At 34.5% G+C, this 25,248-nt stretch overlaps 1 protein-coding gene across 6 annotated transcripts in view; it reads right to left on the bottom strand.

Moving 5' to 3' along the window:
• TRPC4 (transient receptor potential cation channel subfamily C member 4) overlaps window positions 1–24,723 on the bottom strand; it is a 119,897-nt gene extending 95,174 nt beyond the window's left edge. For all 6 annotated transcript variants that reach the window (XM_061170640.1, XM_061170641.1, XM_061170642.1 and 3 more), the window contains exon 1: window positions 24,346–24,723. In XM_061170640.1, coding sequence (XP_061026623.1) covers window positions 24,346–24,723 — 378 coding nt within the window. The remainder of the gene's footprint in view (window positions 1–24,345) is intronic.
• Window positions 24,724–25,248: the final 525 nt, after the last annotated feature.

The following is a 25,248-nucleotide window of genomic DNA, read 5'->3' as shown; positions in this document are numbered from 1 at the left end:
TTCAACGTCTTTTTCTCAACCTTATCATAACATTAGTTACATTATTAACTGAATCGTTTTCATGTCACATAGCATTCAGAATGACTGACCTACACATAAGCTAATTAACACCCATTAATCAGTTTAAGTGATTAACTATTAACCCAAAAACTTATAGCTTTTCTCAAATTCAACCAAATGCTTTACCTTGAAATGACTCGGCACCAGTCTGAGGCATGTGTGACATTTTACCCAAACATAGAAATGTCTCTTTGTGACTAACATATGCATTTTTGAACTATTAATGCTGAAGTATACATTTCTAGGAGAGAAAATCATCCTGGAGTGACATTCAACCAATTTAAAAGAATTCATTCCCTTGCATTCAGCATTTATTAAACTGGGTTGTATAAACTGAGTAAAAGAAATTTACTTATATAATATTATTTGATGTATCCTAAATTATTAAGACTAAATAGATCCATATTCTAATCTGGCTGTACTCAATTAGTTATATTATCTTGTGAAAGTCCCTTAATAGTTCTGTTATATGAAAGAGGTTATCCCCTGTAACATGAAATTTCTATGACTCAAAAACTATTTTTATACTCCAGTTGATAGCACAGTAATTGAAAATTTATGAGAATTTTTTTCAAGTACTTGAATAAAAATTTGTTAAAATCTTTAGTTTCATCTTGCTTTTTAACTTTAATGTTTTTATATAATGTATTGAAACCTACATTTTTTGAAACTCAGGATTATGAACATCAAATTTACCTCTCTCAATCACCCAGACTACCTTCTAACTCAAACCAACATAAGGGAGTTTCAACTTAGAGTTATATTTAAAAATTAATTTAACATCAGTTATTTAGAACTTGAAATTTTCATAAACATGCACGTACACACACACATACATATATACTCATACATGAACTTGCACAAAAATCCAAAATATGGGGAAAATACAATATTATGTTCTGAATAGGAAGACCTAATATCTTAATTATGTCGATTGTCTCAAAATAAATATGTGCATTTTATTCCGAATCTTTTTTACTTATGTTGTTTTGTTTATAACTTGATAAAACTATTTTATTAGTTAATAAGGAGGAATATATAACCAAGAGTTTCAAAAATTATGATATGAAGGCTATGATCCAAGAAAATATAGCAAGAAATACGGGATCAGTTGGATAGAATTTTGACCAGAATTCTTTTTTTTTTTTTTTAATCTATTTATTTATTTATTTTTGGCTGCGTTGGGTCTTCGTTGCTGCACGCGGGCTTTCTCTAGTTACGGCGAGCGGGGGCTACTCTTTGTTGTGGTGCGCAGGCTTCTCATTGCAGTGGCTTCTCTTGTTGTGGAGCACAGGTTCTAGAGCACAGGCTCAGTAGTTGTGGTGCACAGGCTTAGTTGCTCCGCGGCATGTGGGATCTTCCCCGACCAGGGCTCGAACCCATGTCCCCTGCATTGGCAGGCGGATTCTTAACCACTGCGCCACCAGGGAAGTCCCCAGAATTACTTCTTATCTTATATGGGAACTTGATATGTGAAAAAGTAAAATTTCTATTCAATTGGAAAAAGTGGTTCATTTATCGAAACAATTTTCTACCCCAAACAAACAAAATTAGTGTGTATCTCATTTCATAACAATGAATTTGAGACGGAGTAAATATTTAAATGTAAAAACAAAAAGCAACACAAGTTTAGAAAAACAATTTTAAAAAATAGTTGTATAGCCCAAGGGTTGGGGAGAACTCTTAAAGCAAGATTGGAAACACAGAATATGGAAAACTACATATTTGGTTTTACAGTTCTCAAGTAGAATGACCCAAGATTTTCACAGAAGAAAATCAAAACAAAACGAATGAACAAACATAACAAAACAGAAACAGAGTCACAGATACCGAAAGTATGAACAAGTGGTTGCCAGAGGCAAGGGGGTCGGGGGTGAGTGAAATTGGTGAAGAAATTGAGAGGCACAAATGTAATATAAGTTACGAAATAAATGAATCACGGGGATGAAATGTACAGCATGGGGAACACAGTCAATAATAATGTAATAGCTTTGTATGGTGACAGATGGTAACTAGACTTATCATGGTCATCATTTTATAATGTTAGAAACATCCAGTCACTATGTTGTGAACCAAGAACTAACATACTGTTGTAGGTCAATTATACTTAAAAACAAACAAAAACCAACAACAAACCTATGGAAAAAGAGATCAGATTTCTTGTTACCAGAGGTAGGGGTTAGGGAGAGGGGGAAATAGATGAAGGTAGTCAAAAGGTACAACCTTCCAGTTACAAGATAAATAAGTACTAGCGATGTAATGTACGACATGGTAAATATAATTGTCACTGTTGCATGTTATATATGAAAGTTGTTAAGAGAGCAAATCCTAAGAACTGTCATCACAAGGAAGAATATTTTCTTCTTTTATTTTGTGTCTGTATGAGATGATGGATTGTGATCATCATTTCACGATTATGTAAGTCAAATAATTATGCTAAACGTTATCATAAACGTATACGGTGCTGTATGTCAATTTTATCTCAATAAAACTGGAAGGAAAAAAAAGGTCAGAAACATGAATGATCTTTCTCATTAATAGACAGGGAAAGGAAATATAAAATAATAATGAACTACAATTATTTTGCAAAATTTAAGGAGCTGATGAACCCACATTCATCAAAAGGAAGGGGAATGCAAATTATAACAGCCTTGCTGGAAAGTTTCTGGCACTTACATAAATTCTAAGCACCATAGTCTTAGTTAGGGAACCCTTCCTACAGAAAATCAGGCACCTTGAGACTATGTATTTATTTCATCATTGTTTGTCATGATAGAAACTTGGGTATCACCTGAATGTTTTTCGAAAGAGAAAGGTTGAACAAACTGTGGAATATCTCTACATGAAATATTATGATGCTATTGAATATTTGAACTTGAATGCATACTGTATGTATCAATTTGGAGGGTTGCCCCTGAGGTCTCATTTTGCCCTGCTGGAGAGTTGTAGCATAGTTATTTACATAAAGGCTCCTTATTTTAGGTTCTTTAAACATTAGTTAACTTTATATCAGAGACTGTCCTTGGTATTACCTAATTATTTATTAACTACTTTATTTGATAAACAAAGACCTCTATAATCATGTCCCACCCTGTGTATTCAAACCTAAATTGTACTCCACCCTGACAGGCATCCCATGGCCCAATCATTTCAGTGTCAAACTTTCCATTCATAGTTTTCTTGTTGACGTCTGCCTATTCCCTCCCACTTATCAAATTCTACCAAACCTTCAAGACCCAACTCAAACCTTATGATTTCTATGATGCCCTTTAGTAAAACTGAACTGTCATTAACCTGGCATTTTTTTCTTTAAATGGAGGCAGGGGAAAGGGAAGGTATTGTTATTAGCTTTTTACAAGAAGAGATAAATATCAATTTTTTAAAAGAGGAGTTTGTAAAAAAAATAAAATAAAAAGAGGAGTTTGTGGGAAAGGTGAAGAATGAGAGTGCAGATTATGCAATTTATGATTTTCTTATCTCCTTTAAGTGCTCTCATACAAACTATTTATAATAACTTTACCCAAGCTTTGGTCAGTGATACATCCAGTATATAAATATAAATAATGTAACATTAATAACTATTTCTATGTTTTTAAAGTTAATATTCATTTTAAATTGCATTGGTTATATATTTTTATGGTAAGCCTATTTCAAGTCTACTTTGAATTAAAAATACCAGCAAATAGATATAGTTTGTATTGATTTGAATAGGTGTAGGACACACATAGTGAATATACTTCTACAATAACTTGGATAACAGATTTATTTTAGAACTGTGAAGCACACTTGAACCAAATGAACAAGGATCTGGCAAAAATCATTTCAACTCGGTGATACTGTTAATACAAATATGCTTGGAGTCTGATTACAGTGACACAAGTAACAACTAACATGTATGAAGCACTTGTCATGTGCCATGCCCCGTGCTAGGAGCTTTTCATGCCACATCTTAGTTAATCTTCAAAATCATTTTTGGAATTAGGTGTTACTGTAATCCTCTTTTGACAGATAGAATAAGCCTTAGAGAAGTGCAATAGTTTGCCCATGGTCACACAGAAATCCATGCAGCTTGACTCCTGGGTCTAAATCCTTCGTCAATAAACTATATGTCTTGTAAGTAAGGCAGCTGTAAGGTCCTGGAAATAGCTCAGGCATCAAGAGTGAGCATTACATCCTGCCTCAACCATTTTCAGTTGTGTGAGAATGACAAAGCCAGTTAACTTCTCCACATTTCCAGTTTCCCATTTTGAAATCTGGACATTTATTCAAGATATTTCTCCTTGTGGAATAAGAACTGGAGAAATATATATCAAAGGCTTCTCAAAGTTAATACTCACAGGGCTGCAGTGAAGATTTCATGTTTCAGGGCAACATGAAAGCATGTGGTATCTACAAATAACTAAGTAACAGGGACTAGTGTTATGTGACAAGCCTAAGATTGTTAGGAGAAAGAGCATAAAACAGTCTTGTTCAGTTTTGCCAGATTGATTTGTTTCTCCTCACATAAACACAATCCCAATTATAGTGCTTGATTCATCTGAAAAGTAGAACAATTATTTCCTGGTGGGCCAGTTTCGTCAGTGTAGATGTCAAAGCTTGGAACGTGTACTTTCCATGACTGAAAATTTAAACTGTGTATCTCCTAAAATGGCATAGACTCTGTTGTATACTGCTATAGATATACCATAAATAATAGCTATTAAATAACATTTGCATCTTGGATAAAGAACTGGAGAAATCTATTTCGACTCCTAGGGCGACATCAAACAAATAGCAACTTTAAATCACCACCAGCTTTGGCTAGGTTTAATCACTAAAATAATGAGAGGATTGCTATCACTGACTCCCAGATCGTTTAGTTCACAGACATCACTTTTATTTTTAAAACTCTCTCTCTCTTTATATCTGTTACATTGAAGGAGAATCTATTAAATGATATCCAAGTGAAATCTTTTATTGGTAGAGAACATAGCTCAACGGGCCAAGTGTATACTTAATTTTATAAGAATTACACAAATTCTGATCAGATATTCTAATTTTAATTTCACTTGACAGTGTTTATCACTGTCTCTTTTTTTGAAAGTCACCAGTCCTTTGACTTCCATAACTGGGTAGTGTATTGGCTCAAATCCTGGCTGTCCAACTAATGGTTTGTAGCTTTGGAAACATTATTTAACCCCCTAAACTTCAATTTTCTCATCTATAAAATGGAGATTATTATAGTCTTCACCTCATAGGGTTTTTTTAAGGATTCAAAAAGTAATACAGAATAATAATTAATATGAAAGTGTTTTGTATCAGTACATAATGTTTGATAAAACAAAATCTAGTGTAATTACTATAATTATCATCATCACTATTATCATCATTTTCTCTGGTTGCTTTTTCTCAGTCTCACTCACTGGGGACCCTTCTCCTGTTCATCCCTTGAACACTGTTTCTTTAGGGATCAAACTTAAGCCCAGTGTTCTTCCCATTCGGCATATATGTACTCCCTGAAGGTTGGCTGTTCTCATGTTAATTATAGTCTATATGTGCCAATTTTTATTCTTCCAGCCTCCAGCCATTCAATAATACTTTGGGGCACCCATTTTATGCCAGTCACTCTTCAAAGTTTGGGGAATACAGCAGTGAACAGAACAGACAAAATCCTCGCCTTTATTCTAATTGCATTCTAGAAAGAGAGGGGAGGGAAAGACACAACATGAATGAACAAGTGGATGCATAAATCAATGAATGAAGAAATCTCAAACGGTAAAGGCCATGGAGAAAAGTACAGTGGAGTAAGAGGAAATAAAGAGTGTCAGAGGCAAGGAGAGGCTGCTGCCCTATATAGGGTGACAGGGAAGTCTTACTGCTATCATGACATTTGAATAGAAGGCTGAGGAAATTTAGAGAGCAAGCTAAGCTTACATCTAAGGGCAGAGCATTCTTGGAAGAGAGAACAGCAAGTGCAAAGATCCTGAAGCATGAGTATGATTAGAGTATTTGGCCAATTTAATGGAAGGACAGTTTTCTAGATTAATATTTCATGCCATGACTTGCATAAACTTTCTAATTAATTATAATAATATGTAGATTACATTTTGGTTTTATGTAGACAAATTATCTGAATATGCTTTTTATTTCTTCTAGTCTTTATATCTTTTATTTTTACTTCTTTTTTGGTTATTCAAAATAGAACCTCCAGTAGAGTCTTGTATGGAAGAACAATATTGAGAATCTTTATTTTGTTATTGATAGTAACATGAATGTTTTTAATATTTCACTATTTAGAATAATATAAGATGTAGGTTTTGGGTAGACTCAATCAAGTTAAGGGAAGTTTTTTGTCTATTTCATTCTTGGCTTGCTTAGTTGGTTTTTTTTTTTCTTAACATGCAAGGATAAACATTTTATCAAATGCTTTATTTTTTTGGCATCTAGTGAGATAATCATACATTTCCTTCTCCTTTACCTGTCAAAGTAGTGCATTAGATTAATAGATTTTTCTAATAATTGCTTTAGATTTTGCTTTAGATTTAATTTTTGATGGACCGTAATTTTCCTTTCTCACACTGTCCTCTTCTGATTTTGATGCCAAGGCTGTATCAGTTTCATAAAATTAGAAATGTTTGTGAAAGATTAGAATAATCTGTTCCTTGAATGGTAGATCTCACCTGTTTTTCTTCATTGTTATTTAAAAAATATATTTATTTACCTTTTTTTAATCAGTCATATTTATTTCAAATATTTTCCATGTTTTAGGTTTTATGCAAATTTTTATTATGAAGATTGTTAATGTTATTTTCACCTCAACAAATTTATCAGTCTTTTTTTCCCTAATATTGCTCTGTGTAGCCCAGACATTCATCCATGAAAATAGGTCACCAATCTTTGAGAATGAAAGCCATGTGTATAGGGTTTTGTATAGGCTAAATATCTGCTTTACTTTTAAGCTGAGAAAGTCTTGTCCACATGAAAACCCCTAACCCTTGCTAAAGAGATTTAGTATTTGCATCATATTTAAATTAATTTTAACGTTATTTATTTAATCCATATGGAATTCAGTTGTTATTTGATATTTATTTATCCCGTGATAGATTTTAAAACTTTAAAATATTATTGTGATGATTGTGCAATATTTCAATTAAAAATACACTGTAATTTACTTAATCACCTCCATCTTGAATACATGAAAGAGTGGTTAAATATGAATACCCTTTTCTTTGGTTTTGCTTTTGCTAAACGTCGCTAAGTTGCTTTAAAGGATTTAGTTCCAACAAAAATAAAGGGTGCTAGTTTCACTATATAGATGGAGCATAAAATTCAGAAGATTGCATAATTGCCTTATTGTCCTTTGTTGACTTATTAGTCAGCATTAAATAGAATTATTTTTATTAATTTTTGTCTTATGTTTTATGAATTCCTTTCTCAATTTTTGATTTTATGATTTTATTTTAAACACACAAAGGAACACATACTGTTAAATTATTATAGAGATAATTTTGAAATAAAACAAATCTTTCAGAGGTTAAAGATCACATCAAGGTAAACCTTCATTTTTTCTGTTTTATATTTTTCTTCATAGATTTGTTTAAACTGTGCTGCACATGATTAATGTAGATTTACATGAATGAATAAAAGTTGATATAATTATGTCAAGTCCTGTGATTTGAGGTTCCAATCAAGGCTCCATGGAGTAAGAGATCTTATTTTATGTTAGATTTAAACAAATATTATCAAGCTTGCCTGTAATTTTCAAGTGCCCTGAGACTCTTAGGACGATGGGAAATATAGCACTAGATTTTGTCTGCCAAACTGAATGGAACATGTTTGGCAGGAATGTAGCGACAAATGACATGAATCCTCACATCTTAATCCACTCTGATTGAAGAACACTCAAAATATGGGGATTGTGGAAGTATAGGAACAAGGTCTCATCAATCCAGTACAGCAAAATTCCATTGCATGTTGTTGTTAGTACTTCAATTTCTTTAAAACATATATGCTTCAAGTGGAAAACTCACTCTAAGAGCTTTTATCTGTCAAAGCACCTATTAAACAGAGAGGATATAATAAGAATTTCATATGGATGCTTTTCTGGCAGTGAGACATGCAGCAGAATTACATTGATAGTGTATCCTAATGGAAAAACATGCTGATCCAAAACACCATGAATGAGGAGATGCAAATTGAAAATATGGAACCAGCAGCTGAGGCTAAGAAGATATTAGAGGCTACAAGTTAGTAAGGCTGTGCTGGGTAGTATTCTGAATGTCTAGCTATTATGAAGTGGGTGTGAGGTTGGATCGGTTACCTTGAAAGGAGCAGAGGAGATAAAGCTGAGTTGTCAGGTGACCTTGGCTCATCCACTAACTATCAGTGTGGCCTCCAGCACATCATTCACCAGCTTCACTTTTAGCGATAACAGCATTGCCTGTTTACCCACAGGATCAAGTCACCTTAATATGATGAAAGAACTTTGACAGAGTTGGAGTGATTCATAAATGTAAGGAGGAGAAAGTACCCTTTACTTTTATGATATTAGAAATGAAAACACAATTATTACAATTGTGGTTTTTATTTTTCTATTAATAATGGGAAATCAAATTTAAGAATACTAAATAAAATTTTAGATTTCATTTATGAACCCTAAAAGAATGGGCCTGTTGAATGGGTATAAGATTGCTAAATTTTATATCCCTTTCATTGATTACTATAATGGTAACAACTCTGTATTTATGCCTAACCTGCCCATATATTTAATAACTTCTTTCTCATTCACTGCCTTTTTCTGTTGTGATGTGCAGGAGCATTATGATCTTTGAGACAAGCATTGACTTTTTCCTATTACAAAAGCTATATACCCTTATTGCCTGAAGATTTTTAAAATATCAAAAGTACAAAAGGAAAAGCAAAATTCCCCCTAAATCCCACTACCCAGAGATATACATTGTCTTTCTCTCACCCAGATATACATGCTTTCTCTTTCTCTCTCTCTCTCTCAATATCTACAAAATTGGTAGTGTGCTTTATATTTTTTTACCAGTTGCAGGCTTTTATGGAAATACTGCAGTTACTTCAAGGAAGTCTGCATGCTCCACGTGGAACTTTAACTTTTTAAGATGAGGTGAGGCTTCTCAGAACGCAATACTTCACTTACAATCATAACACAGCATCGTGGTGAACTAGAGGCCCAATTTCAAAAAATATATATTCCCAGAAAATTTTATGATGAAGGTATTAATAATTTTGTTTTCATTCTGAATATGATCTAAATCAGAAGTGCTACCTTCACTAATGCCTATAAGCTCCTTGATGTTTGATTTTATCTTGCCAGTTTGTTCTTTGCCTGCTTTATTGTCATGAGTGATGATGGGGGTTTTTAATCTGTCATGTTCATCCATCTATTCAGCAAACTGTTACTTAATACCTAGAATGTGCGTAGTATTACGTAGTCAGGAGAAGAAAACAGGACTAAAATTTTATATGGTTTGAAGAGTAAAATCTGCCTAAGGAATAGGCTGGTATTCATAAGTTTGAGAAGAAAATGAATTACAAAGACCATCACAGTATAACAGGGTGAAAAAGATTTTGTTTTTTAAAGACCCAAAATACAACAACCATGGCTAATTAAAGTTTTTATATGTATATATTAGTAATCACATGAGGGAAAAATTAAAGGTAAAAAGGCTTCATTAAGAAGAATGAAATAATGCCATTTGCAGCAACATGGATGGACTTGGAGATTATCATATTAAGTGAAGTAAGTCAGACAGAGAAAGACAAATATCGTATGATACCGCTTATATGCAGAATCTTAAAAAAATGATACAAATGAACTCATTTACAAAACAGAAACAGACTCACAGACTTAGAGAACTTACTTAATGAATACCGGGGGGGAAGGTAGGAGGAGGGATAAATTGGGAGTTTGGGATTGACATGTACACACTGCTATATTTAAAATAGATAACCAACAAGGACGTACTGTGTAGCACAGGGACCTCTACTCAATATTCTGTAATAACCTAAGTGGGAAAAGAATTTGAAAAAGAATAGATACATGTATTTGTATAACTGAATCACTTTGCTATACACCTGAAACTAACACAACACTGTTAATCAACTATACTCCAATATAAAATAAAAATTAAAAAAAAGAAGAAAAAGAAGAATTAGCAAGTTAACGCAAATGAGGTTAACAGTATGATCCATCACTGTCACACAATGTGTTATGTTGGTAAGTATCAAGGAAAGGCAAGGACACAAAAACAGTCTTTCAGGATAAAAACATAGCTCTAAAACTAAGGAGTGCTACGGAAATAACTTGTTTCACAAAACTTCTCTTCTGAGATTGCATAAAAATAACTGAACTAATGCTTGGAAAAATTCGAGGATATGACAGTGTGAAACTAATGAAAAGAGACAGGTGCTAAGTCATGTCAGCCCCATAGCTGGACTTTCTCGGCAAAAGTAAAGTGATAGGCACTTAGTCCTCTGAATGGAATGATGGCTTTCCTCCATCCACTGATAAAGAAAATATTACCTAGATTTTTGACTGGGGGCTGAGAAATACACATGTGAAAGGAAAGAATCATGGTTTTTTTTTCTTTCCTCCATTGAGTTTCTTTAGCTTGAATCTTGAATCTTGAGATACAACAATGAAAGACTTCAGCAATTTATAAGTTCTGTAGCAACCAGCTAAGAGACTTCTTAACCTCCACTTTAGTGTGTCAAAAATATTTACCAGGATAGGGAGTGGCAACATGCTACTAGAAGAGGAAAACTTTGGGGATTAATTCCTTATCTCTCATGCCTCAGATAAAATACACAGAAAAAGCTAAGTCCCAAGGAAAATCAAAACAGACTCTGACTACAGCACTAGTTATAGGATGAAAAATGACTTTCCCCAGCTCTTGACTTTTTGGATCAGATTTGTAAAGAATGGAATGTATCAGCATTATAGTGATCCCAAGATATTATTTTTGTCATTTTGCTATAGAATTAAGTAAAGAAGAAATCCAAAGAAGTATATCATGGTGGCTCATAAATTTTTGTTTACTTTTTCTTGGTAATATTTCATCTGAATTAGGTGACCTGTAAAAGATGCATTTGTACCAGGTAAAAATGGATAAATTTCATGGAAACTTGTGATGTTTATGGTGGCTTACAAAACCTCTGCTAATATGGTGGTGTGCAAAACTGTAATCTAATGAAATTAAAGGAAAATAATATAAAGTGGATGACTATTATTTTTGAGTTCATGCCATATGTTTAAACTAATACTAATGTATTTTAAAAGGCCTCAAATATTCACCAGGTGGCAGTCTTTTCCTTAAGTGTGGTCAAAACAAATGATGTGCTTTACCTCATCTTTATTAAAAGAAATGTGACTTATGGCAGGAGATGTTTTGCTTTTATTCTCATAATGTTGCATTTAAATGACCTGTCTCTTCTGAACACATACTCCCTAAATTATCCTTAAGGGAACCTGTTTATTCTTCCTTGAGATCATCTCTGATCATTTTCTTTTATCATGATTTTTCTTTTTCCTTCTCTGTATTCAGAGTGAAACTACATTGTATCAGATGGTTAACAACATGTTTAGATTATATGTATTTAGACTTCACTGTAGTCTTAGAAGCCTGGTCAATTTCCACTCTCTTAACTTCTCCACATCTCTGAGGTCACAGTCAAGCTTCCTGGCTCCATCCAACCTCTCATCGATTCACAATCCTCCTGACCATTATGCAGATAATTGGGATGCCTTGCCTTCGAGATTTCATCACCAGAGTTCAGCAAGTTTGCCTCCTGTGGTCTGCATCAGTGTATTTGAAATCTAATCATGACAACTTAGAATCGTGATGCAAATGTCAATCTTTAGACATTGATCAAATTAGCATAGTTGGTTCTGAAATGAATGAATGATGATAATAATAACAACAACACGAAATCAAATGTAAATACACTAGGCATTCACTTTACATGAAGTATTTCAAATTTCTAATTCTCATCAGAACTGTGAGAAGTAGCCATTACCGTTTTCCGTTTTGAGTTAAATAATCACCACTGGGTCACGCAAATACTAAGGGGTGGAGCTAAGACTTGGATTCCTATCTGTCTGATTCCAAACCTGATCTTTTTCCACCGGGAAACATTTCCTGTTACCCAAAACTAAACCTTGAAACATTTATTTATATCTGTATTCTTTCCTTGTTCTACAAAATGTTTAAGGCTGGAATTAAAGTAATGTTTATGGTAAATATTTCTATTTGATTCTAGACAAAAAAAGTGAATTTTAATCTTGGCTCAAGAATGAATAATCTCAGTAATCTTTGGCAAGTTTCCTGAACTTCTCTAAATTTCACTTTCTTCATATCTCTAAGGTAATGGTTCCAGGAGTCTGTGTGTGTGTGTGTGTGTGTGTGTGGTAGGGAAGCAGGAGGAGGGGGGAAGGGGGAGAGGGATGTAGGGTCAGTATGATATCAAACTGCTCTCTGATTTCACAAAGTTAAACTTGAGTTTCTGCTTTTTAGTTGAGAGAACCAGGCAGTGTAGACTTGGGTTAAGGAGAACATGGTATAGTAAAGTAAAAGTCATCCAAAATAGGTGCTAGAACATATGATTTAATGAACACTACCTGCAAGTCAAACATTAAGTTTAGGCTGAAAAGCACTAAATAGAATATACTTGAAATGTCTTTCCTAAAGCTGGTAATTTAAGGCTCAACCAAAAGAATCAAAGGCTCCTCAGATGATAAAAAAGATTAATGGGCTCTGATACTCTAGGATAAAGTATGCAAGAGAAGTATGTTTAGCAACATTTAATATATATTTAATTTACCAAATAAATTTTTTTTAATTTTAATCATTTCATTGATAAAGCTAATAGTTATATGTGTACAAAGCAAAAATATTTCATACTGATTCCATTTAGGGTGAAGTGTATGCTTTATATATATTATTCTGTACAAAAATTCTTCTAATATGTTAACATATTACACTTTCCCAAATCTACTGAATGTTTTTTATACACTTCTATCATTTCACAGAAATATGATGGTACTGGTCTCTTTCTTCTTTTACTGATGTTAAGTTTCTTCAATTTTTGTGTCTTGTATAATCTAATATGGATAATTCTTAGACATTAAGCACTAGTCCCCTATTCCCACAAAAATATTTATGTAAATACAAATGGAAAATCAATATTGTATAAAAAACAAAATGGATGAGTATACATTTTATATATTGTTACTTTTATTTATCTTGAAGTTGCAATTGATTGCTAGATTAGATTCCTTGAGGTCAAGGTCTACTATGTGATCATATTTTAACAATATCTTGGTCACAGTAGGCAACCAAGGAAATGTTAAAGATAGTAGAATAAAGAGAAGAAATGAGAAAACACATGATTCCTTTACTGATGATTTGTTCACCCAAACCATTCTGTAGGAGACTTCTGTCTCTTTTTCTTGAGATGTTCTCCTTGCTGCTCTGCCCCAGTAGACTTGAAGGAGCAGAAGCCAGTGATTCTATACTAAGAATAATATAGTGATTCTACATTTGCTGGGTCTGTCAGTGTGGATGATGACATAAATAACCAGTTTCTCCAAGATAAATGCACCTGTCCCTAAATATACATAAAGATATGTATATAGATAGAGACACGTATTCTTCTCTGATTTAAAAATAATATATGTTCATTGTAGAGATTTTAGAAAAGACAGAAAAGCACAAAAAAGAAAAGCATGCACTTTATCCCAATATCCAGATCACTAATGGTAATATTTTACCATGTATTTGTGACAGGCCTCCAATGGCATCTAATGACCTTCACCTCCTGGTATTCATGCCCTTCCATACTGAATCAGGCTGATCTGTGTGAGCATTAAAATCATTTGAAAGCAAAAAAAAAAAATAGAATAATATAGTGATTCGATATTGCTCGTGCTTGGCACGGATAGTAAACACTGTATGTGTGTTTGTCCCAGATAACCTTTAGAATCTCTTCCAAACCTAAGAAACTACCTATGATTTTAAGAAAAGCAGTTTCATTTTCCATTATTTTTGTTATGAAGGGGGGTGTGTGCTTGCACAAGCCTGTGTGCATGCATACGTGTGGGTGTAGACATATTTGTGTGTATCTGTGTGTGTATATGCGTATGTGTGTCCCTCGGTATCTGTAGGGGATTGGTTCCAGGACCCCTGCCCTGGATTCCAAAATCTGAGGATGCTCAAGTCTGTTATATAAAATGGCATAGTATTTACATATAACCTATGCACATCCTCCTATATACTTTAAATCATCTCTAGATGACTTCTAATACCTAATATAATGTAAATGCTATGTAAATAGTTGTAAATACGATGTAAATTCTATGTAAATAGTTGCCAGCACAAGGCCAATTTAAGTTTTGCTTTTGGGAACTTTCTGGAATTTGTGGGGGGGAATATTTTCCATCTGCCATTGGATGAATCCAAGGATGATGCAGAACCCACAAGTATGGAGGGTGCACACACACACACACACACACACACACACACACACACATACACTTGTTGGTATTGTGAGGTTCACAAAGTAGGGGAAAGTAATACTATTTACATACTTTCAACATAATATTCTAAGAGGTGTGAAGAGGTGTACAGGATATGATGGTAGCAAAGAGAGATGTTTAGTTCGATCAGGGCTTCATAATTGATCTCACACATAAATAGGAAAAGGATTTGTGTTGTCTGCAAAATAGCCTCCTCCAGTCTGGGAGGGTGGGTCTATCTCTGCAGAGTCTCAGCCATCAGGTCCTCTCTGAGTTCCTCAACCTCTGTGTCAGACCCAACCACAGGACAATATTGAAATGCACATGGCTTGACCTGTAATCACCTCCCTCTTCCTAGCATTTTCTCAATGTGCCACCAGCATGTCCTTATCGCTGCCAATTGTTTCCTACAAGAATCTAGGAGAAATCGAGGGAATCAGATAACCAGTTTTCTTAAATGTGTCAGAGTAGCATTGACATATATACACTACCAAATGTAACATAGATAGCTAGCGGGAAGCAGCCGCATAGCACAGGGAGATCAGCTCGGTGCTTTGTGACCACCTAGAGGGGTGGGATAGGGAGGGTGGGAGGGAGACGCAAGAGGGAGGGGATATGGGGATATAAGTATACATATAGCTGATTCACTTTGTTATACAGCAGAAACTAACACACCATTGTAAAGCAATTATACTCCAATAAAGATGTTAAATAAAAAAAAATAAACAAAAATAAAGTTTTACATATCTGAAAAAAGTACTAAAAGATTTGATCAGGAGCCTCTGGCTGAAGGAATTTCAGGATGATCCTGAGGAGTCCAGGACCTGGAGAGATCTTTCTATGCTGCTCCAGGACCAAGCTTTTCTCCTAGGAGGCGGCACGTTCTGAAGGGCTGAGAGTGCCAGACATCTCATGGCCAAAGTAACCAGGCAGTTTGACAAAGGAAGAGTAAAGTCCATGAAAACAGAGAAGCCTACACTCAAATCTCCCTTGGGCAAGTTATTCAACTTTTCTGAGCTTCAATTTCCTTATCAGTGTACTGGGAGGAATCCATTAAATAAATGTGAAAATACATACCCGGCGGTCAAAAAAAACCAAGTTTGTTGTATCCCCTACTCATGTACTCATGCGTTACTCCTCATTTAAACCCTATTATTTAATAACGACTGCTTCAACAATTGTTGAAGATTCTTAAGCTGGTTTTAAAGTCAGCAAGTATGCAGTCTGCAATTGTAGAGTCCACATTGGTTGCTGGAGGGGAGAAAATAGTTTAAATCCTTAGTTAGTGATGGTGACTTTGGGTAAGTTAACTTTTTTTTTTTTAATGGCTATAATAAAGAACTTATTACAAAGATTGTTATGAGGTTTAAATGAGATAACAATGTAGAATGGTCTTAAGAGAATGCCTGGCACACTATAATGCTCAATTATTATAAACAATTTTTATTACTATCCTTTGACCTACCACCACCATGGTAACATCTAATAGAAATTTACAATGCACCTCAACCTATTTACTTTTTCAAATTATGTATTTTTGAGGAAAATTACAATATACTACTAGTTGAGGATTCTCTGATATTTTGGACAGTGGGAAATAGACATAGTATAAGGTGTGAATAAATGCATAATTATTTCTAATTTATACTTTATTCATCAAGATATTATTGTACTAAAAATTCACATTTTTACCTGACGGTACCAGTAGTGCTTAAAAATTAAGCCTGTATCTCCAAATCAAACAAATCTATATACTTTTCCCTGGGAGAGTCCAGAAACTGAAAAGAAATGTTGCAATTAGGTTACACATGTGACAGGGATGAAGATTGTTCAGACTTAAACCCACCCTACTCCTCCATCATCATCTCATTTAAGGGAAGAGAGGTTATGCATCCATTTGGTAAATTTGTAATTATGAATTTCTCTTACCCTTCCAAAACTAACCACTCTTTCTGGGTGGGTTTGAGCATTCTCTGAGAAGGCTAGGTTCTATAAATCAGCTCTTACATGCTCAAAACTCACAGTTTGGAATTACTGTCAAGTGTTTCTAATACCTGATTCAAACATTAGAGACTTGGAATACTGATATATCTAGACATTACTTGAACCAGAAAATTATTGCATAAAGAATAAATTGTGGTAATAAAAACGACAATATTCTTTCTTTCTAAATGCTTGAAAATTGGTTCTTGAAAAGACCATTTAAAATTCTACATTACTTCAATCCTCACTTTCTTGTGTTTCAGATATTAAAGCAATAAAAACTTTACTCACTTTATATCTAATCAGAGCAGAAGTAAATATAATAGGTTGAAAGGACATTTTAAAAACAGTTTTGAGACATTCTAATCATAATATGTATTTTTTAAATTCCTAATTATATTAACACCTTATCTATTCAATGAATTACAATTGTTGAATGACATCATTTTTCCTCAATGATTAATTTTTAAATTATTACAATTAATGAAGTTCAATTGATATACTGCTTACTAAGACATCAAGTTATTATTTTTAGATTTAATCACAACATTTATAATGGATTGAGGGGTATTTAATAAAAATGACCCCCAAAAATCTTTTCACCAAAGCTCACATTTGAAAGGCTAGTTTCCGTCTCTCTTATTCTAACATAAACTCACTCTTCACACCAGCAGTAACACTTTACAATGCATTTGCTTTGAGGAATTTTTAGCCTCTTCAATGCACATACATATTTTTCATTAAATTGAATTGAATACGTGTAAAATACTCAAATGACATCAAGGTGGAGGGATTTGCATGTACTGAGCTCTTTTGATGCCAGTCACATTAGTGTGTTAACTATCCAATCTTTACAGCAACTTGGCAAGCAGGGACTCTCATCCCCCTCTTATTTATGAGAAAGTTGAGGCTCAAAAGGCTCAAATAATTTGCCTGAGATTATAAAATAGGATTTATAGACACATCTTTCTCTCTCTCGACTCCTTTCACTATATCTCACTCCTTCCCTGTCCACAAACAGAGAATAAGGTCCCTGTCTTGTATTTTCTTATTGTGGCATGGAAATGCCTCAATGCATGGAGCTCTAATGCTTGAGATTGTTTTTTGTACTTTTTTTCACTTGAGTTTCAAAAGGAGCTAAAAGCTTTTTGCTCTTGTGGGTTCCAAACATATTTAATGATAATGATGATTACTTTTACTTTCATAATAAGTGTGATATGCTGAGAGGAAAGAACAAGAGAACATGGTTCAGGAGAATTGCTTGTCTATAATTTGCTGGTCTTCAAGAAGAAGAAAATGTCAGTGTGTATTATTTTATGAGTCAGAATGACCTGTTATCTTAATCCACTTCATCATATTAACAGTGTAATATAGTCCGTCTTTTAAAAATTCTTCCATTTAGGGCAGAATTATTCAGATCTCTCATGATTGCCAATTGCCAATTGACTAAAGGCAATCTAGGCTCTATGTTGCAATAGCATTTAAATTCCCTGCTGTGGAATAATAAGACTCAATTTAATTTTTAGACTTTCAAAGTACTTTTTAATAAAAATTACTTTATATTGATTTCTACTTTACATTATAAAGATCATATTTGGGGATAATTTTCAGCTTTTTCATATTAATGGTGGATTTAGACAATATTATAAACATCTTTCCTATTGATATTTTACATCCAGATATAAAGAAAGTATAATTGATGATTTATCTAGCTATGTCTCACAATAGGATAAGTATTTTGGGGGGAGAACATCTTTAATACTTTACTATAATTCTCTCTTGCTCTTGCTTTTTCTCTCATACTCTCTGAATTTTGATAGTAACCAAGATTATGGTTATTATACATTTATTTAGTTTCACTTACTGTCAATATCCAGGATGTAACAAAAGCAAATAGAAAGGGGTAACCTCAAGTATTTAACTGCTGAGGAAGCTGAAATGTTTTCATTCTGCAAGGGGCAGCTCTAAAGACTAGAACAGATAGGCTGTCTTAGCATATACGACATTTAATGGGGACCATATGAAGTTCATGGGACTGCAGAAGGTAAATTACTTGTTCTGAAGTCCAGTGAGGAAAATCAGATGAATGTAAGAGATAAAAGTAAACTTTATCTCCACCCAGTAGCCAGGGATATATTTATGAGCACCCATATCAACTAAAAAATGCCCTTTATTTTTAGTCAGAGGGGTATATTTTGATTTGGATATATATTTGCATTAACCTGCTAATGCCAATCTCCTATTTCACCCTTTGATTTCCGGATCACATAATAGGTACTGTTTCTAAAGTCACAAATTGCATTAGAACATCTACAGAAATTATGTTTTAAATCCCCTATGTGCACTGAGATGGAAAGAGAAAGGGTAAACAGTTAAATTCTCCTTTGCTCTCCCTCAACAGGGTTTCTATTTCCAGTAAGTGCATTTTTTCAAATGAAAATGAAGTCACGCACTCAAGAAGGTAAATTGCCAGTGCTGAACTTCTTTTCAGTGTATATTGTATTATTCATATATTTGTTTGTCAATAGGAAGGCAGAGAATATGGCATAAAACAGTAATAACAGTATATTATGTTATTACATGTCACCTTATAAAACACTTTTACAGAATTTTACCACCACCAGACATTAAGAAGCAAGTAAATTAATTCTATGATTCCAATTAATAGCCAAGAAAACCAAGGCTCAGAATGATTTTCAGAGGCTTGTCCTGTTAGCAAGTGTTGAACAGGACTAGAAGTCAGCATTTCTGTTACTCAGCTCTGCTCTTCCCTGGCATTTCATAGCTTCCAATGACTTATAATGACTTAGCATCTATTGAGCCACTAAATTATAAATGGCATCATAATGTTCAAGACAGAGACACAGCCTAAATATGTACCTCTAGAGGCTCTTTTAAATTTATATAACCCATATCCTAAAGTAGCATTATTAACTAATCAGCTAGAGCCAGACAGTGTGGTAGTTATCTTCTGATTCTTGAGTTCCAGCACTGGTATTTCCTGGTTTTGTGATCTGGGACGTGTCACTTACACCTTTTTGTACCTTCATTTCCCCATCTATAAATGGGGAGAACAAAAGCACCAACCTTCACAGGATAATGTGAAGATTAAATGAGATAATGCAAACAAAATTCTTACCACAATTATTGGCATGGTGACAAGCTCAATGAACGTTCATCATTCAGACTATCTCCGGGTTGGTTGCTAGCTATTAATTTGTAGATTCTTTTGGTTAGGTTAAACCCTAAAGGCCACTGGGTCCATGGTTCCTTGCCCTCTTTTGTAAAATGAAGTGACTGGATTAGATGGTCTCTGAGATTTCCAAGATCCCTCAAAATTTTAAAATCTGGTACTCTTTTTAGTAGAGCTTTCAAACCAAAAATTTCTTCAACTGAAATACTCTAGGATCTTAACTGTTGAACTGATAAGTAATGTTTAGCAAAGTATTTTTCCCAAAGAAGGGAAAATATAATAAATATATTAGTGAAGTTGGGAAATTCTCATACATTAAATATCACTTAATCATTCATATTTAAGCTAATTATTTGAAATCTCCTTAAAGTAAGGTTAGCATGGTAGAGTCCAGCACACCTAACACAAGGTAGACAACTATAGGTATTCTGTAACTGTCAACATCTTCTAAGTCACTGGTTCTTAAAGTGTTGTCTCTAGACCGGAAGCATTAGTACTGAATATCACCTGGGTACTTGTCAGAAACACAAGTTCAAGTGACCCATTCCAGACCCTCTGTATCAGAGACTCTTGGGGTGGGATCCAGCAAACTATGTTTTAACAAGCCCTCCCAGAAATTTTGATGATACTGAAGACTTAGTACTACGGTCTGAGTGAAGAGTGAAAAAGAAAGTTCTGTTTCTGCTAAACATTTACCGAAACAGCTAAAACTGAAATTGAATCTGGCCTTAGAAGGTATCAAAGAGAAAGGTCTGCTAGAAATAATTAGAAGTCAAGTAACCAATCAACTGACTGAGAACAGGGGCTAAGAAGCCACTGTCGGTTATTCCCTGTAGAGAAATAAGGTACTAAGAAGGTTAAAGGAAAGTTTAATAAAATCATCAGAGAGTATCAGAGTAATGATTCTAGCAGGAGAGCAGCCCCAGTAAGAATACATAATGTTCCATCTTCTTGCCTAGTGTGGAGAACTACAGGTTCTCCGTGCTGTCTACTACATGAAAGAAATAAAGTATTACTCTTTCTATTTTTTATAGTAAAAATGAAAATAAAACACTAAGAACTCAAAACCCTGGTTTATGAAGAAGTACATTAAATAGGGAAGGAAATACTTAATGATCTATGCCCATCTATTTATCTGGCGAAACCTAAATATCTTCATTAGATGCTGCACTGAGAAAAGTTTTTAACATACTAACAATCATAATCATTTAAACAAGATATGATGGAAAGGATAGACAATCAATGTCAGGGTGATAGGAAGACAGGTGATTTTATGTGTTTCAACGTCTTCCCTATCATCTGTATATCAATCCCAGACTCCTTTCTTAAGTCCAAAATTCCTAATTATCTCCTAGATGTCAATGTCAATAAATTGAAAACTGAGTATATCCAAGCAGGTCTCATAAACCCTACTTATAATCTCTATCTCAGTTAATGGGATTAACTTTCTCCAGTTATAAACCTTAAAACATAATATTTTGTATTTACTAAGTCCAGTCAATTTAATTTAATAATTACCCAAGGATTTATTTCTCTTTCATCTTTTCCATTGTGATCACCTTTATTCATATTCCCATGATATTTTTCCTGTTTCTCTTCACAACTAGACTCTAGAAAACAGGAATAATGTCTTCTCCCCAGTGCCCGGGCTAAGGCCTGACACAATAAGCATATGCAAATTGTAAATTGTTCCCTGGTGAATGTACTGGAAGAGTAAACAGATTAATCTGAATTCTCAAGCCCCCATGATTTCAGGAGGCTATCACACATTGCATCTTTTTTCAGGAGAAAGAAATCAGTTTGTGACAAATTTGTAAAAGAAGACTGTATTTCCTGATCCACGTCTGTCACATTTTAAGTTCTAAGTAAGTGTTCTAATCATCAGATTTGTATGTTTTTTTATATTAGATCCTCTTCCTTGACTCATCTTAAGACAATTTATGTTTATCTTGTCCTCTTGGATATTAGTGTTCTCAGGTTTTAACACTCGGCTTCAGTGACCTCAACAAAATTAATGGTAATGTGTTCCAGGGTCTTTGGGGGAAGCCCATGAGACTGGAAATTAGGCAAAAATAGTAAACACAAAATGGCTTTCAATTATCACAAGAATCATCTAAGGAATTACAATTTATGAGAGAAAAAATTCCTGTCAAGAGTTTATTTGTTACCTATCAGACACTGGCTTATGGAAATTGTTATTCCAAACAAGGTTGGCCATACTTACGAGATGCATTATCTAAGTAGGTCACAGATAAGCAGCCAAGCTCTCATGGGGTTTGTCTGCCTTTCCTCCCCCCAGCAAGCCCTGAGGACTTCTTTTATGTGCTATACTGTATACATTTCATGATGTAACAACCTCACTTTTATTGTACAAGATACCAGGCACTCTGAGGTAGACTGGAGTTGCTCTTTCCAAATTAGAAAGTTCAAACCAAAAGATGCAATGTTTTGTTGATTCTCAGTGCCTTCGCTGAAGAGGAATTCTAGAATGTGCAAATAGAAAAGGAAAATTCTTGGCTTACAAACTGATACAAGAGAAATCTTCCAGAAACACATAGCCTGGGATATTTCAGACTCCTGGCAGATTGCAAACCTTTACTGCCATTTATTAATAATCAGGGTTCAGATCAAGTGCCTCTAAGAAGCCAGGACCCACTTGTCAGACTAGAGTTTAGCTCAGAAGTTGAACATCTTCCAGCAAACAATCTCATAATAGCAGATATCTTCTCCAGACACCAAATTACTTTGGCCAGCACAAATGTCATTGACTAAAGAGACACTGAAATGTTTGGTCACTGTTCTCTAGACAATAGAATTAAGAAGGTTATACAGTAATAAACAGGGAAAACACAATCGCAATTTTGTTCTATAGACTTGTTGCAACCTCAAATGATCTAGTCCCACAGTCCCAACATCTGTCTTATGGTTGCCCTTATAGATATGAAACAACAGGGTGTACGATATAAGATCATTGTTATTAGGAAATGCAAATACTTTAGGGGTATGATTGTGGAAGGAGTTTCAAAATCACGATGTGCCTGGGAAAGTAGAGCCTGAACTTACACAGATAAAAACACACTCTTACTCATTCCTGTCTACGTGTCCTGTGTTCCTCTAGTGGTGGAAAACTGCGATATAACATAACATATGCCTTCAGAGATTACCATTACCTATCCACCTCTGTCAAGGTTAGTACAAGTTTGAAAGGATACATGAAAGAAGCAAATCCTTCTATCAGGAAAGTTTTACCAATATGATGGGAAGGTATCCCAAACAACTGGATATGGAACAAAGAACAAAAAGCTAGTAAAGCAACAAGCAAAGAACTATTGTCATTGCGGAATGTTGTTTTATCAAAGTTTGGGCTCAGGTAAGGGAAAGGGGTGCATGGTGGTGAGACATAAGAATGGGCCATAGAACACGAACTTCTGGGGACACTTTTTCAGGAGACACCCAGCCATGAAGTTCTTCTCCTAATCGTGGTGGGGATTCTGATCAAAGTCCTCCGGTAAAGCAAAGATAATAGTAGCTACAGCAGAGCTTGCTTTAAAGGAATGTAACGTCTCTAAGAGTCCATCATTTGCAGAAAATGTTTGCGCCTTATCAAATAGAACAGAAATTGCTAGAGCTGTAATAACACACATTTTTATAAGATTTTACTTTAAAGGACAGATTTGAGCCACTGAAGTACATGCAATGTCTCTGCAATTAGTCAGTGAGACTTGATGCAGGGAAGTGAAGAGTTCAGTGTGAAAGGATAAAGGATCAGAGAGACGATTCAGATACAGGGCAGTAACAAAGGGAAGGATCCAGACAGACAAATGGGAAAAATAGAAAATAAGGAAAAAATAGATTCCTTATTCGTTTCTGTCAACGATTTCTCCACTTCCTTAGTGGTAAAAAAATAGGGAGATAGGAATAAAAAATAGGAATAAAACCACATTGTATTTATAATTGTGTGCCATTTTGGTTTATTTTCTGCCCGTGACGTTAAGATACAGCTACATTTTGCCATTAGTAAATTTGATATAGTTAAGCCTATAGTCGGAGTTCAGTTACTTTTTAGTTATCTTTTTTTTTTCCTGCTTTTTAAAAATTTAAGTCTCAATTTAAAAGAATCTATTGGAGTTTGCTAAAGAACAATATCAGAATTATATGTACAACTCACTTCTGCAATAACATGCAGAATTCCAGAACAGGCAAGCAGGTTAAAAAGGAAACTATCAAAAGAATTCAGCCTGTCACTGTAGAACGTCAGAAAATGACACACGAGAGGAGAAACACCCACACGTACACAGTAGCCCCCCGAAAACATTATTGACCATTAGATAGAATTGTTTCCAATGTATGGGAAGCCACCATAGGCTACTTTGTTTTGCTTTGGTTCTCACTAAAGTCTGATTAGCCAGGGTAGGAGGTGCAGGTGGCGGTGACTTTTGGAGAGTATAAAATGTGTACCTAGCAGTGGTTTTGTGTCATAATAGTTCTGATTTCAAGGCTAGCATTTCTTAAAATTTGGGGAGAATATGACCATCCATAGAAACCTTCTGCAAGTAAAATAAACTAAAGCCAGTATTTTTGCACGTACCTGTTTTTCTCCACTGGGCTTCTTGTGGTTCAGTAACAGCTCTACAGCTCCGACAACTTCTTTCCTGATGGCGTGTAATAGAGCATCTCCAACATAGACATTACAGCTTAAGAGTAGTTCGATGAGCTCTAAGTTCTCATTTTCGATTGCAATGAGGAGAGCAGTTCTTCCAAGTGGATCAACGCAATTAATATTGATTTTAAAATAAATTTCAGCTTCCTCTAGGGATTTCTTGACACTTGCATAATCTCCCTTTTCCACGGCGTTCAAGTAGGCTTTCTCGGACGGCGAGAGCTCTGATTCTGCTCGGACTATCCTGAGAGGGATGCGGTCTCTGTAGGGGGCATTAACATTTCTTTTGTAATAGAACTGAGCCATGTTTCATGCCATGCTATTTCTTGGTCTCTGAAAGTGCAAACAAAAACCAACACACACAAGGATTAGCATTAGCACACTTTTGAATGATTATGCATCGCATTTAACAACTCACAATGAGGCCAATAACAACGATGAAACCGTAATTATTAAGTGAGAAGTTATGTTCCCTTTAAACAATGGAAATAGGCAGTAATTATTCAGTTATCTAGAAACAGAGGTTTCAAAGTTCTTATTTAAGAAGAAAGAGAGGCCAGTACTTGGCAAGTTACTTATAAAAGTTACTTTAAAAGTGACATCTGTCAGAGGTTGCACCTGTAATTTTTTAAAATTATTTACAAAATTTATCATAAATATATATTGTTTTTAACAGAGAACCTTGAAAGGCAAAGGCTGTATCTCTGGGGTCCCGAAACTGGACCAGGGATTTTCAAGAATGTCAGTTTTGCTAATCATGGAGATGCTGTTGAGATGACGGAATATCAATATCTGGGCAAAATGTTTTTCACTTTCATTTCTATTTTTAAT

Source organism: Eubalaena glacialis, chromosome 16 (assembly GCF_028564815.1).
Source record: "Eubalaena glacialis isolate mEubGla1 chromosome 16, mEubGla1.1.hap2.+ XY, whole genome shotgun sequence".
Taxonomy (NCBI): Eukaryota; Metazoa; Chordata; class Mammalia; order Artiodactyla; family Balaenidae; genus Eubalaena; species Eubalaena glacialis.
The sequence above is the reverse complement of the archived record's forward strand: the minus strand, read 5'-3'. Positions and strand labels throughout refer to the sequence as shown.